Source organism: Hippocampus comes, unplaced genomic scaffold (assembly GCF_001891065.2).
Source record: "Hippocampus comes isolate QL1 unplaced genomic scaffold, H_comes_QL1_v1.1 scaffold676, whole genome shotgun sequence".
NCBI classification, from domain to species: domain Eukaryota; kingdom Metazoa; phylum Chordata; class Actinopteri; order Syngnathiformes; family Syngnathidae; genus Hippocampus; species Hippocampus comes.
In genome coordinates, this window is record NW_017805988.1 from 246,003 (window position 1) to 257,908 (window position 11,906).

At 53.7% G+C, this 11,906-nt stretch overlaps 3 protein-coding genes across 4 annotated transcripts in view; 2 read left to right on the forward strand and 1 right to left on the reverse strand.

Annotated features, from left to right (window-relative positions):
* Positions 1–7,306, forward strand: part of LOC109528916 (A disintegrin and metalloproteinase with thrombospondin motifs 2-like) — a 12,163-nt gene extending 4,857 nt beyond the window's left edge. Inside the window, exons 7-25 of the mRNA XM_019891988.1 lie at positions 65–218; positions 447–552; positions 642–785; positions 1,005–1,137; positions 1,340–1,453; positions 1,541–1,686; positions 1,801–1,893; positions 2,677–2,759; positions 3,326–3,459; positions 3,623–3,746; positions 4,021–4,101; positions 4,187–4,350; positions 4,428–4,587; positions 4,653–4,785; positions 5,168–5,375; positions 5,448–5,577; positions 6,078–6,152; positions 6,234–6,345; positions 6,663–7,306. Coding sequence (XP_019747547.1) covers positions 65–218; positions 447–552; positions 642–785; positions 1,005–1,137; positions 1,340–1,453; positions 1,541–1,686; positions 1,801–1,893; positions 2,677–2,759; positions 3,326–3,459; positions 3,623–3,746; positions 4,021–4,101; positions 4,187–4,350; positions 4,428–4,587; positions 4,653–4,785; positions 5,168–5,375; positions 5,448–5,577; positions 6,078–6,152; positions 6,234–6,345; positions 6,663–7,206 — 2,838 coding nt within the window. The 3' untranslated portion in view covers positions 7,207–7,306. The remainder of the gene's footprint in view (positions 1–64; positions 219–446; positions 553–641; positions 786–1,004; positions 1,138–1,339; positions 1,454–1,540; positions 1,687–1,800; positions 1,894–2,676; positions 2,760–3,325; positions 3,460–3,622; positions 3,747–4,020; positions 4,102–4,186; positions 4,351–4,427; positions 4,588–4,652; positions 4,786–5,167; positions 5,376–5,447; positions 5,578–6,077; positions 6,153–6,233; positions 6,346–6,662) is intronic.
* A 647-nt stretch (positions 7,307–7,953) lies between these two features.
* ndufa2 (NADH:ubiquinone oxidoreductase subunit A2) lies at positions 7,954–10,848 on the forward strand. Of its 2 annotated transcripts, none has more exons than XM_019891990.1 (3): positions 7,954–8,286; positions 10,269–10,375; positions 10,701–10,848. In XM_019891990.1, the coding sequence occupies exons 1-3, from the start codon at positions 8,183–8,185 to the stop codon at positions 10,790–10,792; spliced, it is 303 nt and encodes a 100-aa protein (XP_019747549.1). In that variant the 5' UTR covers positions 7,954–8,182; the 3' UTR covers positions 10,793–10,848. The 2 variants fall into 2 exon arrangements, with proteins under 2 accessions (XP_019747549.1, XP_019747548.1); XM_019891989.1 differs by lacking the exon at positions 7,954–8,286 and adding an exon at positions 8,722–8,853.
* A 732-nt stretch (positions 10,849–11,580) lies between these two features.
* Positions 11,581–11,906, reverse strand: part of LOC109528879 (ribonuclease kappa-B-like) — a 3,249-nt gene continuing 2,923 nt past the window's right edge. Inside the window, exon 2 of the mRNA XM_019891921.1 lies at positions 11,581–11,902. Within this exon, the coding sequence (XP_019747480.1) occupies positions 11,785–11,902 (118 nt within the window). The 3' untranslated portion in view covers positions 11,581–11,784. The remainder of the gene's footprint in view (positions 11,903–11,906) is intronic.

Below are 11,906 nucleotides of genomic sequence, written 5' to 3' on the forward strand. Positions count from 1 at the left end.
CCCCCCGCCAAGAATATCACAAGAGTCATCAATAACTGTGAAACTCGCGGGATTTTCCATCCAGTCCCAGGAGCTGATCTCAGTGGGCAATGCCCAGAAAAGCTTGGAGAATGTCTGCGGCTGGTCTTACATCCAGCAGAGGGAGCAAAGCCCCAACCAGCAGCATGACCACCTGGTCTACTTGAGCAGACGCGAGTTTGGACCCTCCGGCATGCTGGGTACCGATGCTCGCTCCAGACTACCGTGCAAATATGACTTCACGAAAGTGCTAATCTGACCCGGTGCTAACGCTAAGGCTAATACGACCGCCGCGACTTGGCCTACGGCTCACATGGGCGAACGCCAGTACGGCCGATGCCGACGTCGCCATTTCTACGATCGCTGCCGCTAAAACCGTCTGGAGCCCTGAAAGCGTAACGCGCCACTCATCGTAACACTCCGTGCAGGCTACGCTCCTGTCACAGGAATGTGTAAGATGCACCAGAGCTGCGTTCTGGTCTTCGAGGACGGCTTCTCGTCAGCCTTCGTGGCAGCGCACGAAATCGGACACGTGTGAGGCACACAAACACGCAAACAAGACGCCGCCGCCGCCGCCGCTTTGCCCTGGCTAGCGTGAGCATTCGCCGCGTGTCCCCGCTCAGGTTGGGAATGGAGCACGACGGAGAGGTCAACGAGTGCGACGATGACGTGTCCCTGGGCAGCATCATGTCGCCGCAAGTGGAGGCCACGTTCTACCGCTACCACTGGTCCAGGTGCAGCTGGAGCGAGCTGCACAAGTACCTGCCGTAAGCCCGCGCCACCTTTCCACAACACTTCCTCCGCCCCTTCCTGCACACCCCCTGCCCGCTGTCTATCCCTTCCCGTGGCGTGCCTGTGCATTTCTTGTCCCCTTCCCAAGCAATTTCTGTCCATTCTCTCGATTTGTCCCCATCCGCTTCCTTTCCCCTTGGTCGCCACCTCCTGCGCCATCCCCGTGTCACGAGCGTTTGCCTTTCCCCGGCCAGCACATACGACTGTCTCCGAGATGACCCGTTCAGCCCCGACTGGCCAATTCCGCCCCTTTTGCCAGGCTTTGAGTACTCCATGGAGCAGCAGTGCAGCTTTGACTTCGGTCCAGGATACGGAACTTGTAACGCCGTAAGTCTTTACGTTTGCCTTTTTCCCTTTGGGCTCCTTTGCGTCTTCTGGCCCTGTTGCGGGCACCGTCGCTGTTTTGTTGTGGTTGTGGAGGCGGCGTTCTCGCTCCCGTCCGCGTTTGTTTCTTGATTTGGAGCACCTGAGCCGGTCTCTTTATGAGGAAGGCGTTGATGCCCGCTGCTCTATTTGATGTTCTTGTCAGTATCCCAACTCGCAGCCTTGCCAGCAGCTGTGGTGCAGCGACAACAACCATCCTTTGTTCTGCAGATCCAAGAAAGGTCCGCCTCTGGACGGGACGCCGTGCGGACCCGGCATGGTGAGCGCCGCCGCCGCCGCCGCCGCCGCGTTCACCGGTGCTCTGAATGACAGCAATCCCCGCGGCGCACGTCTCCATCTTCCTTAGCACTGCTTCAAAGGATTCTGCATCACGCTGACAGCCAACCTCCTGAGACAGGATGGCGGCTGGAGCTCGTGGAGCGCCTACACCGACTGCTCCAGGACCTGCGGGGGCGGCGTCCGGATCCGCTCCAGGAACTGCGACAGCCCACCGTGAGCGAGCGACGCGTTGGCGCCCAGATTCAAAGGCTGAGCTGAGAACGAGTCAACGTTTTCCATACACGGCCAGAGATCCCAATCAGAGAGGCTTTCTCTTGCTCTGTCCAGGCCGGCCAACGGGGGGCGCACCTGCTTTGGAAACAGTTTCGAGTTCCAACTGTGCAACCAACAACACCGGTGTCCCCCCATGACTGACTTCAGGTGAGTGAGTAAGACGCCAAACCCCGACGTGGAATGGAATGATATGAGGTGAGGTGAGGGTCTTGATTTGATGACTGTCGACCCATGTCAGTGTCTTTCCAGGGTATTCACAACCGAGCTGTTTTGGTTGTTAAACCAAAAAAAAAAAAAAACGACCAGAACCATTCTGCTTGACTTAGGAAATCAAAAACCCAGAACTGTCCAGTTGCGATCAAGTCAATGACCGAAGACGACTTGGTCCGACCAAATGACCGGAATGAATTGCAATGATGATGCGGATTGACTTTGTGAGCCGAAGTCGATGGCTTGAAGTGATTCTGCTGATTTGGAATGTCGTGGAGTGACTTGAGTTGGCCTTCCCGAATGCCCGGAATGACTTGACGTCTGGATTGACTTGGGATGACTTGTTGAATCAGGACTGACCTGCAGTAACTTGGAATGACGCGTGAGAAGTGGATGCGTTGGATTGAGCTGACGACTGCTCTGACTCGATGACTCGGAGCGACTGGGAATAAACTGCAAGACGCTGCGATGACGTGTCAATGACCTGGAATGACGTGGAACAATTTAGCCATGACTTTGAAGAACTGGATGAACTGGAACGAGCGCTCTGACTTGCGGACTCGGAATCATTTGGAATACTGGCTTGGAAGAAGTCAAGGAATCGGAATGACGGCAATGGCTTTGATGACTGGATTGACTCGGGAGGACTCTGAAGTGACTTGCGACGCCTTGGCATGACTGCGAACGACCTGGAATGACTTTCCATGTGGTGTCTTTCAGGGCGGAGCAGTGTAGCGTCTGGGATGACGTTTTGGAGCACGAGGGAAAAAAACATCGCTGGCTGCCTGTCGAACACGCCGACCGTAATTACACACACATGCAGACGCGCAGTCAGTCGCACGAGCGCACAATATGATGGATGAGCCCGCCCCCCCTCCCGCCCGCCCGGGTGCACGCGTGCATGCGCGCACACATGTTCAAGTCATCAGGCAGTGAGCTGGGAATGTCCTTTTGCTTGCAAGTCTTCTCTTTCGATGTGGAAGCTCAGACAGGACTTGACCCGCCCGCGCTCATTCGCCAGATGCGTCGACACGCCTCACTCATCGAGACTCACCGAATCTCCCGCGGCGCGTCTCGCTCGATGCTCGATGCCTCATCGTCCGCCTCGGCAAGACGGGATGTCTCAAGTCGCTTTGGCTCACTCATTCGGTCGTACCCGCCCTGTCACGCTCGCCGTTTCCGTCCGAGTCTCACTCACTTCCTGCGCGGCACGTCTCATCCGCCGGGCCTCGCTGCCTCACTCGGCCCGCCCGTCTTTTGCTGTCCGACGCCTCCGGCTCTCATCGACTCTCTGGCTCGTAATATCTCGCCGCCGCAATGTCTCGCTCCCCGCGTACGGCCGCGGGTGACGGCGGCTGTGTTCCATCAGCGGACGAGCGATGCAATCTGTTCTGTCGCTCCAACGAGACGGGGGCCCTGGTTTTCATGAAGAGAGCGGTGCACGACGGGACGCTGTGCTCTTACGACGACGCCTACAGCGTGTGCGTGCGAGGAGAGTGTGAGGTGTGATCTCGCTCGTCTCATCACCGTCATCGTCGCGCGTCTTGATCATTTCGGCATCGTTCGGACGTGGGTCCGCTCTCTCTGCTTGTCCCCTTTCCTGCTCGTCTCCCGGCTTCCTTGTGGAATTGCCTCCGTGGCTCGGCTCTCCCTCGCCTCCTCGCAGCACGTGGGCTGCGACGGCGAGATCGCGTCGGACCGCCAGGAAGACCGATGCGGGGTGTGCGGCGGCGATCACTCCCGCTGTCGCGTGGTCAAAGGAAACTTCACTCGCAGTGCCAACAAAACAGGTGACTTGAGGATCACAGGCGAACTTTTGGAGCACAGAATTTTGTTTCTGCATGTAAAAAAATAAATAAAAATCCGAAAAAGAGACGCCATGTTGAAGCTCACGTTCAAATAAAGTAGGAGTGATGTGCTCCCTCTTCCGAGTACCGGTCAAGAGGCGGCGTTCTGGACCAACTGGAGACACTTAATGGAGGATCGTCTGACTCCAAAGAAAAGCGCGTAACAGTAATCCGGCCGCGATGCGACGAATAATACGGAATGCCGGCTGTGCCCCAGGTTACCTGAAGATCCTGGAGATTCCTCGAGGGGCGCGACGCCTCCTGGTGCAGGAGTTCAGGAGGACCCCACACGTCCTCGGTAGGCAGGGGCGGGGCGCTACCGTATCCCGAGCCGACCCGCCTATCTCGCCACCCGGATCACCCCGAGTTTCTCGGTTGTCTAGCGGTAATGAACCAGGAGAGCGGTCGCCTCTTCCTGAACGACGAGGACGCGACGCCGACGTCCCGCGCCCTGGTGGAGATGGGCGTGGCCTGGCAGTACACCCACAACGAGGTGCAGGAGGTGTTGCAGGCCGAGGGGCCGCTCAAGTACGCCGTGGTCCTCATGGTGAGCGGGCGCCCTTCCTTCCGTCCGCTCACGTTATGCCTTGTGCGACTTGAGAAGCGTGACGCTCTCTCCGTCAGCTCCGCTCCCACGGCGACGCCAAGGTGACGGTATCCTACAAGTACGTGATCCAGGACCACCTGCGCTCTTCGCTGGAGTCCAACCTGGTGCAGGAGGATGCCATCTTTTATGAGTGGGCGCTCAAGCAGTGGTCCGCGTGCTCCAAGTCGTGCGGCGGAGGTACGGCGCCACCCGGTTGCCGTCGAAAGGGAACGCCGGCTGACTCCGCCTCTTCTGGTCGACAGGGAAACAGTACACCCGCTTTGGATGCCGACGGAAGGCTGACGGGGTGATGGTTCAGAGAACATTCTGCTCCAACATCAGCAAACCGAGAGCCATCACGCGCAGCTGCAACCTTGACGTCTGCAGCCCGCCACGGTAACGTCAGACGCTCGTCACGTTCACGCTCCAATGCGGCCGCGGGAACGGTCCACCGGTCGTCGCGGTAACGGTCAAATTGTTGCCACAGCAACATCAGACACTCGCCACGGCGACACTAATGACGGTCACCTGCTACGCTTGTCACGGTGCGGCGCAACACTCAGCTGGTCGTCAGACGGTCACACCCAACACCGCGGTATCATCGTATGCTTGTCACGGTGTCGCGCGGCACTCAGCCGGTCGCCACGTAGCATCAGACAGTCGTCACGGTAACACTCGACTGGTCTTCAGGGTGACCGTGCGAGCGCCCGTCATCAGAGTAACACTCGGTGAGCCCTGTTGTGTACACACTGCGCACTTCCTGCTCCCAACCGATCAGTTGGATGACCGGCGGCTGGGAGGCCTGCAGCGCCTCCTGTGGACAAAGCGGGTGGCAGCGTCGCTGGGTGGGCTGCCAGCTGGTCTCCGTTGGCGGGCGGCGGCTCTCCGTCAACAGCGAATTGTGCCAGGACCGCCGTCCGGACGCCAAGCGGCCCTGCAACCGCTTCCTGTGCCCGGCGGTGTGGCGGGCCGGGCCCTGGACGCCGGTAAGGGGCCGCGGGGAGGCGGGGCGTTGAGGGCGAGGGGCCGGCTGTGACGCGGCTTCTGTGTCGTCGCAGTGTTCCGTCACCTGTGGCAACGGCACGCAGGAAAGGCAGGTGGCCTGCGTCCGCCCCGAAGGCTCTTCGGGGAACTGCAGCTTGGTCCCGCCCGTCTCCAGCCGCGCGTGCCGAGCGCCACCGTGTGGCGGTAAGCCTGCATCGCCAAGTGGTAGCTTGACATCAAAGTTTCATTTGTTCCGTGACCGGAGGTGGGTGGGAATGCTCTGCCATTTACTTTGTTTCCTCTATCCGAATAACTTTTTGGAAAAAGTGGGGCTACTTCAGTAAGCATTTCCACTGGATACTTTTCGACGCAAGTACCAACTTGGAGGACTGCTCTACTTTATTTGAATATCTTTTTGGAAAAAGTTGGACGACTTCAGTCGCATTCCCACTGGCTACTTTTCGACGCAAGTACCAACTTGGAGGACTGCTTTTTACTTTCACATTGAGTCATCATTTCAAAAGTAGCGGGTTTTACATTCAATCTTGTTTGACGTTTGTTTTTGCAACAGATGTTGAAATTTCAAGTGTAATTTGGATTCTTACAAAAAAAAATCTGTCAGAAAATGTCGTCCAAAGTCAAAAGGCAGAGGCATACCTCCTTATACACCGAAACCCGATTGTACGCCAATTTTTCCCGTGCAGGCGACCCGAAGAACTTCATGGTCCGCTGGCTGTCCAGATCCAACACGGACGTCCCGCTGGCGAAGACCGCCCCAAGTACCGCAAACTCCTTCCGCTTGGCCTTGCTCTTCCGGGCGCACGACGCTGTCGTGACAGCTGACGTTGTTGTTTCTGCAGGGCAGCGTTGCCGCGGCGACCGCTCAGCGTTTTGCCGCATGGAATCTCTCAGTGGCAACTGCGCCAACGCCGGCTACAGACAAATGTGCTGCAAGTCCTGCAGCAACTTCAGGTGACCCACAACCGCCTTCATACCTGTTCATGTGTCGCTTCATCCATAAATGTGGCCGATCAATCAATCAAGAACGGTCAAGGCACATATGAGTACAATGACTCGCTTTGTCCGCAGTTCAAACGCTCCTATTAAAAAGGAAACTCAGTGCTTTACCTTTCTTCATCGAATGATATAAAAATGACACGCAGAGGTGTTCATTCGTCTTCAAAGAACTGTTTATTTACGTGTTGTTCACTCTTGATAAATGCATTCAGGAGTCTTCATGTGTTTTGTTCGTCCATGCTGAGAAGGCTCTTATTGTTGTTGTTTTTTAGCGTGTCCACCACAGGAATGCCACAGTCGAGCCCCTCCCCCAGCAGCAGTGCTTGGACCACGACTCCGCCCCCCGGCACCACCGACTTTATTTACGTGGATTACGACGACGACGATGAGCAGCATTTGGCCTCCCAGAACGCCGCCGAACTCATCGCTCCGACGCCCGTGCCGCCATCTTTCCTGGCGGAGCCCACGCCCACTGTTACTCTGGCATCCTCTGTTGCCACGGTAACTCCCACCGGCCAAACGGCGCCGACTGCCTCACTTAGGACGGCTGTCATCACCCCCAGCGGGAGGAGCCCCGCCGCGGGCCAACGTACGTCTGCCTTTCCACCAACATCTCCGAATACGGCGAAGGATTCGGGGGGCGAGGTTTCCTACGGCATCGTGGGACTGGACACCGATGGGACGAGGGGCCCGCAGAGCCATTTTGTGCCCCAGGTGCCCCCGGTCCGGGAGCGGACGCAAAACAAACGCATCCAGCAGCTTCTGAACGAGAAGCTGCGGAGGCCTGGACGCCGCCGAAAACATGGCGCCTTATAGGACGCGTTGTTTGTGTTTGGGTTCCTTTTAGGCTGGAGAATGGCCCACTTTCGGTGGGCTTGTTTGTGTGAGTTCAATAAAGCAAAGTCTGAAATATCCAGTCTCAAGTCGATCGAGGACACTTTATTTTCAAATGGAAGCATTCGATTCGGTTCACCTTAGCTGGGGATATGATTTGAGTCGATATGCTATGGCTCAGTTCGAGAGTTTCTGATGGAATGCGCTTCTTGTCATTCTACAATGTGAATGTTAAAAAAAAATTTAAAAAAGTCATTTTGTCTCTTGTCTGACAGTGATGTGCGCATCTCCAAGAGACAGCTGGATATGTATGTATCTTGCAAGATGGGATGGGATGCAAATCAAAGACAGTGCAAGTGGAATGATTGAACTCAATTTGATTTTGCGCTCACATCTCTTAAATCCAAACTGATTTGGGATTCAAATTGGATTTTCTTACACACCTATGACAGGCCATTTGTACTTTATCGGAATGCCTAATTTGGCCCACAACTATGCTTGTCAGGCAACAGATTTGGACGAGGCACGTCATAATTCCGGTTCCAGATATCTACTTCAGTATTTCGCCAAGATCTCTTAGTCCTGGTCGAAATCACATTGTAACTAGATTAAATCAGAAGTTGAAGAGAGAGGCAATTCTGTCGTGGATATCCGTAACTCACAACACGGCTGATGAAATCGTGGCTACCTGTCATGACAACATAGACGCGAACAGCAAAAGTGACGCCTTGCAGAAGCAGATCACCGAAATGCTGTTGAGGAATGAAGCTCTTTCGAATGTCACTTTAGGGCAAAACTCAGTTCCATATCTCCGCAACACATTACAGTTAGGTTGTTAACCGAGTTTCCAATTCTTCCCTGCAGAACCCAGTCCTGGCTGCCTCTTCTGACTCAATCCGGGTTAGATTCTCGCCTGCCAGGTTAAAAACTGGGCTCACTGCTTGGAATAGTTCGCAAGATGGCGGCCGCCGTAGTCCGAGGTCTGGGCTCCGCTTTGGCCAAAAATCTCCGTGAAATCCGAATCCACGTCTGCCAAACGTCCGCCGCCAGCAAGGGTACCAGGTGAGCGCCCAAATGTCTCAGTTCGAGAGTTTCTGATGGAATGCGCTTCTTGTCATTCTACAATGTGAATGTTTAAAAAAAAAAGTCATTTTGTCTGTGTCTGTCTGGCAGTGATGTGCGCATCTCCAAGAGACAGCTGGATATGTATCTTGCAAGATGGGATGGGATGCAAATTAAAGACAGTGCAAGTGGAATGATTGAACTCAATTTCATTTTGTGCTCACATCTCTTACATCCAAACTGATTTGGGATTCAAATTGGATTTTCTTACACACCTATGACAGGCCATTTGTACCTTCTCTGAACACTTAATTTGGCCCACGAATGCTTGTCAGGCAACAGATAAGCTCCTGCGCGTTCTTCGGGTCTAACCCAGTCCTGGCTGGCTCTTCTGACTCAATCCGGGCTAGATTCTCGCCTGCCAGGTTAAAAACTGGGCTTACTGTCTTGAATTCATCGCAAGATGGCGGCCGCCGTAGTCCGAGGTCTGGGCTCCGCTTTGGCCAAAAATCTCCGTGAAATCCGAATCCACGTCTGCCAAACGTCCGCCGCCAGCAAGGGTACCAGGTGAGCGCCCAAATGTTCCTCCGGGGACGTTAGAACGGAGACAGAAGAGTCAAAGGTCCGCTGTTATCGCCGACCTGCTAGCATTTAGCAGCGAGCCGCTGCAGCTCAAGGCTAACGTCAAAGTCGACGCAACCCTCACTAATTTGACCCGTTGAAGAGGACGAGAGCAAACGTTATTATCCCGCCCGAAAATGTGATGATTTTTTTTCCGAATATACTTCTACATGAAAGTCTTGAGAAAATGTCATTCTTTTGTACAGGTGCTTCAAATGCCTTGGTCGATTGAAATCCGTTTGAGATTTACCAGTCAGCGTGTGTGTCTGTGTGCGTTGGAGCATGGACAATTGAGGGAATCGCTATACTGAAACCGGTCATGCCAAGTGCAAGCTTAAAACAGTCCCCAGAAGGGTCTGCGCTTCCACCACAGTTGCCCGGAGTCCGGCTAAAACTTGGACCTGTTGGTCTTTGAAAAGGTCAAGGGAGGGAATCGCCAATCGTTAAACAATAAGACTGATCAAACATGCTGCATAGAGGTGATAGATGTTTTTGATTGAAAATATAAAAATGAAACCGTGACGGAAGGGGGTACCCTCCATTTTGCCTTGATTTGATGACTTCAACTTGCTGGTGTCCCAGTGGCCCTTGTTCATCCCATCCTGCGAACTCGGGGCCCTCTGGCTCCTTATCGTAAGCCAACACTTTCAACCTTGGGTCTTAAACTGGACAGAGATTGGAAAATTGGACCGGGAGCTGGCTCAAGTCAAGCCTCTCCTTTCTCAAAAGCACTTGGAGATACAGTCCTTCATCATGCCTTCGTCACGTCGCGGCCGCATGACTGCAATGCACTTGACTTTGGTTTCAGACGATCCTCCAGTTAGTCCAGAAACGCCACCGCTCGCCTCTTGACTGGTACTCGTACTCCTACTCTGGCATCCGTCCACCGGCTCATTTTTTTAATTCTTTTGAAGAGGCTCCGATTTATTTTTCCAATCTTGAAATGACCTGGCCCCACCTCGCCTCTCGGAGCTTCCCTGCCCGATGCCCCAGGTCTGCGGACATTATCAGAGGTATCGAGAACTAAGCGGAGGCTCAGAGGGGGTGGGGCCTTTTCCCTCGCCGCTCCCTCTCTTTGGAATGACCTCCCGCGGATGTTAGGCAAGCCCCCTCGCTGCCCAACTTGAAAACTCCCCTTAAAACTCATGTTTAGTCTTTGGCTTTTGACTCGGCATGAGACTTGGGTCTGACGGTTTTTGTGCTTTTTACTGTCGTCGTCGTTAAATTATTGTTTGTTGTCGTAGGAACGAATTTTGCTCCATGTCCAGCACTTTGGATACAGCGCTAGTTGTTTTCAAGTGCTCTCGAAATGCAGTTGAGTCGAGTCTTGGTGTTTGAGCGACATCCTCTTTGCTTTTCAGAGACTTTGTGGAGCAGCACTACGTGGACCTGAAGCGAGCCAACGCAGACTTCCCCATCCTGGTCCGAGAATGTTCCGGAGTGGAGGCCCGGCTGTGGGCCCGTTACGGTGAGTGGCAGCAAGGCATCATGGGAGACAAAATGTGTATGACAACACAGGTAGCTTTAAAGCAGCGCTCTCAAACTCTGGTCCTCGACGGCCTCTTTCTTGCAGTAATGTCCACCTCAACCCCCCCCCCCCCCCCCACCCTTATTTTTTTGGACAAAAATCCAATCGTTTTTGTCCATCTCAAGGGGTGGCCATTTTGCCACTTTTTGTCAACTGAAAATGACCTCACAGTTGCTCAGGGGCGCAAGCAACGACCACCACGCTCCCCTGTTGCACGAAATAGTGCATTGACGCTGTCCGTGTTGTGGTGTGTGTCTACCGACAGATTTGGGGAAGGAGCGCAGCGTCTCCCTGGACAACATGTCCGTTGATCAGGTGGCCCAAAGTCTGCACACGCTGGTTCAGGCCAAGCCATGACACACCTGCGCAAACCGTGAAAACACGCCTTGTCATGTATCGATGTGAATAAGAAAAAAAAAACAAAAAACAAGTGAAGCTTTTTGGTTGTTAATGTCAAAAAAAAAGGAATTAAAGATGGTCCATTTAGTCGGACTGAGTGGATGAAAGCAGCCGCACTGACTCATGTCGCGCCAGCTGGTCCTGTGGAACCTGCAGCAGTGACGTTGGTGTCCTGAGGGGGGCAGCAGAGCGTCGTAGCGCGCCTTGCGTTTTTCCACGTCAAGCCTCTGCTCAGGACTGAGCGATTGACTTGCCAAAACTCATTTTTGCCCATGAAACGTCTTGACTGAGTCATCTTTCCAAATTGGCCACTCGGATTGTTGCTAAGCCACATTTCAGGCTATTATGGACAAATTTCAGAGTTAGTATTTAAAAGTCATCGGACGAACCACATTTGATTTCATACGTTGTTTGCTGTAAGCACTCGTGAAAATCGTTCACAAATAAATATTTGGTCTCGTGCTTACCTCCTGTAGATCCTAAACACGCTGATTCTATTCAACCACCCAGATAAGGCACTCGAGAACAGATTACTTCTACTTCTTGTTTTTTGGGGAGTGTTTAATGCATTTCTCAAGTATGTCCGTGCATCTTTCAACTGATACTTTTCGACACCGTGCAGTCGTCTGCGGACAGCCTCATACAACTCACAGACACCGTCTAAACTGCTGGCAACAAACCTCAGTACGCCGATTGGGCTCAGTCACTGTTTTGTGTGGCCACCAGAATTTTACCAAAAGAATTCACTGCCAAACGATTTCGTCATTTTTATTTCCACACAAATCTACAATCACACAACTTTGATATCAAACTTCCTGTCATGCTTTTATACTTGCGGAAAAGAACGCTGAGGAGGTCACAACAGAGGAATGACGTCACGAGTACGCAGTATTTCAAGGCAAAATAAATAACATGTCTGTTGGGGGTGAGTCGTGGGGGGGGCAGCCATCTTAGGTCACCATGTACTCCTGCCGCTTGTTGAGTCGAACCTGGCACAGCGACACGGCGCCCACCGCCACGTAGACGGCGGCCGCGCTGAAGCAGTTGATGCCCACTTGGCTGTGGGGACCGC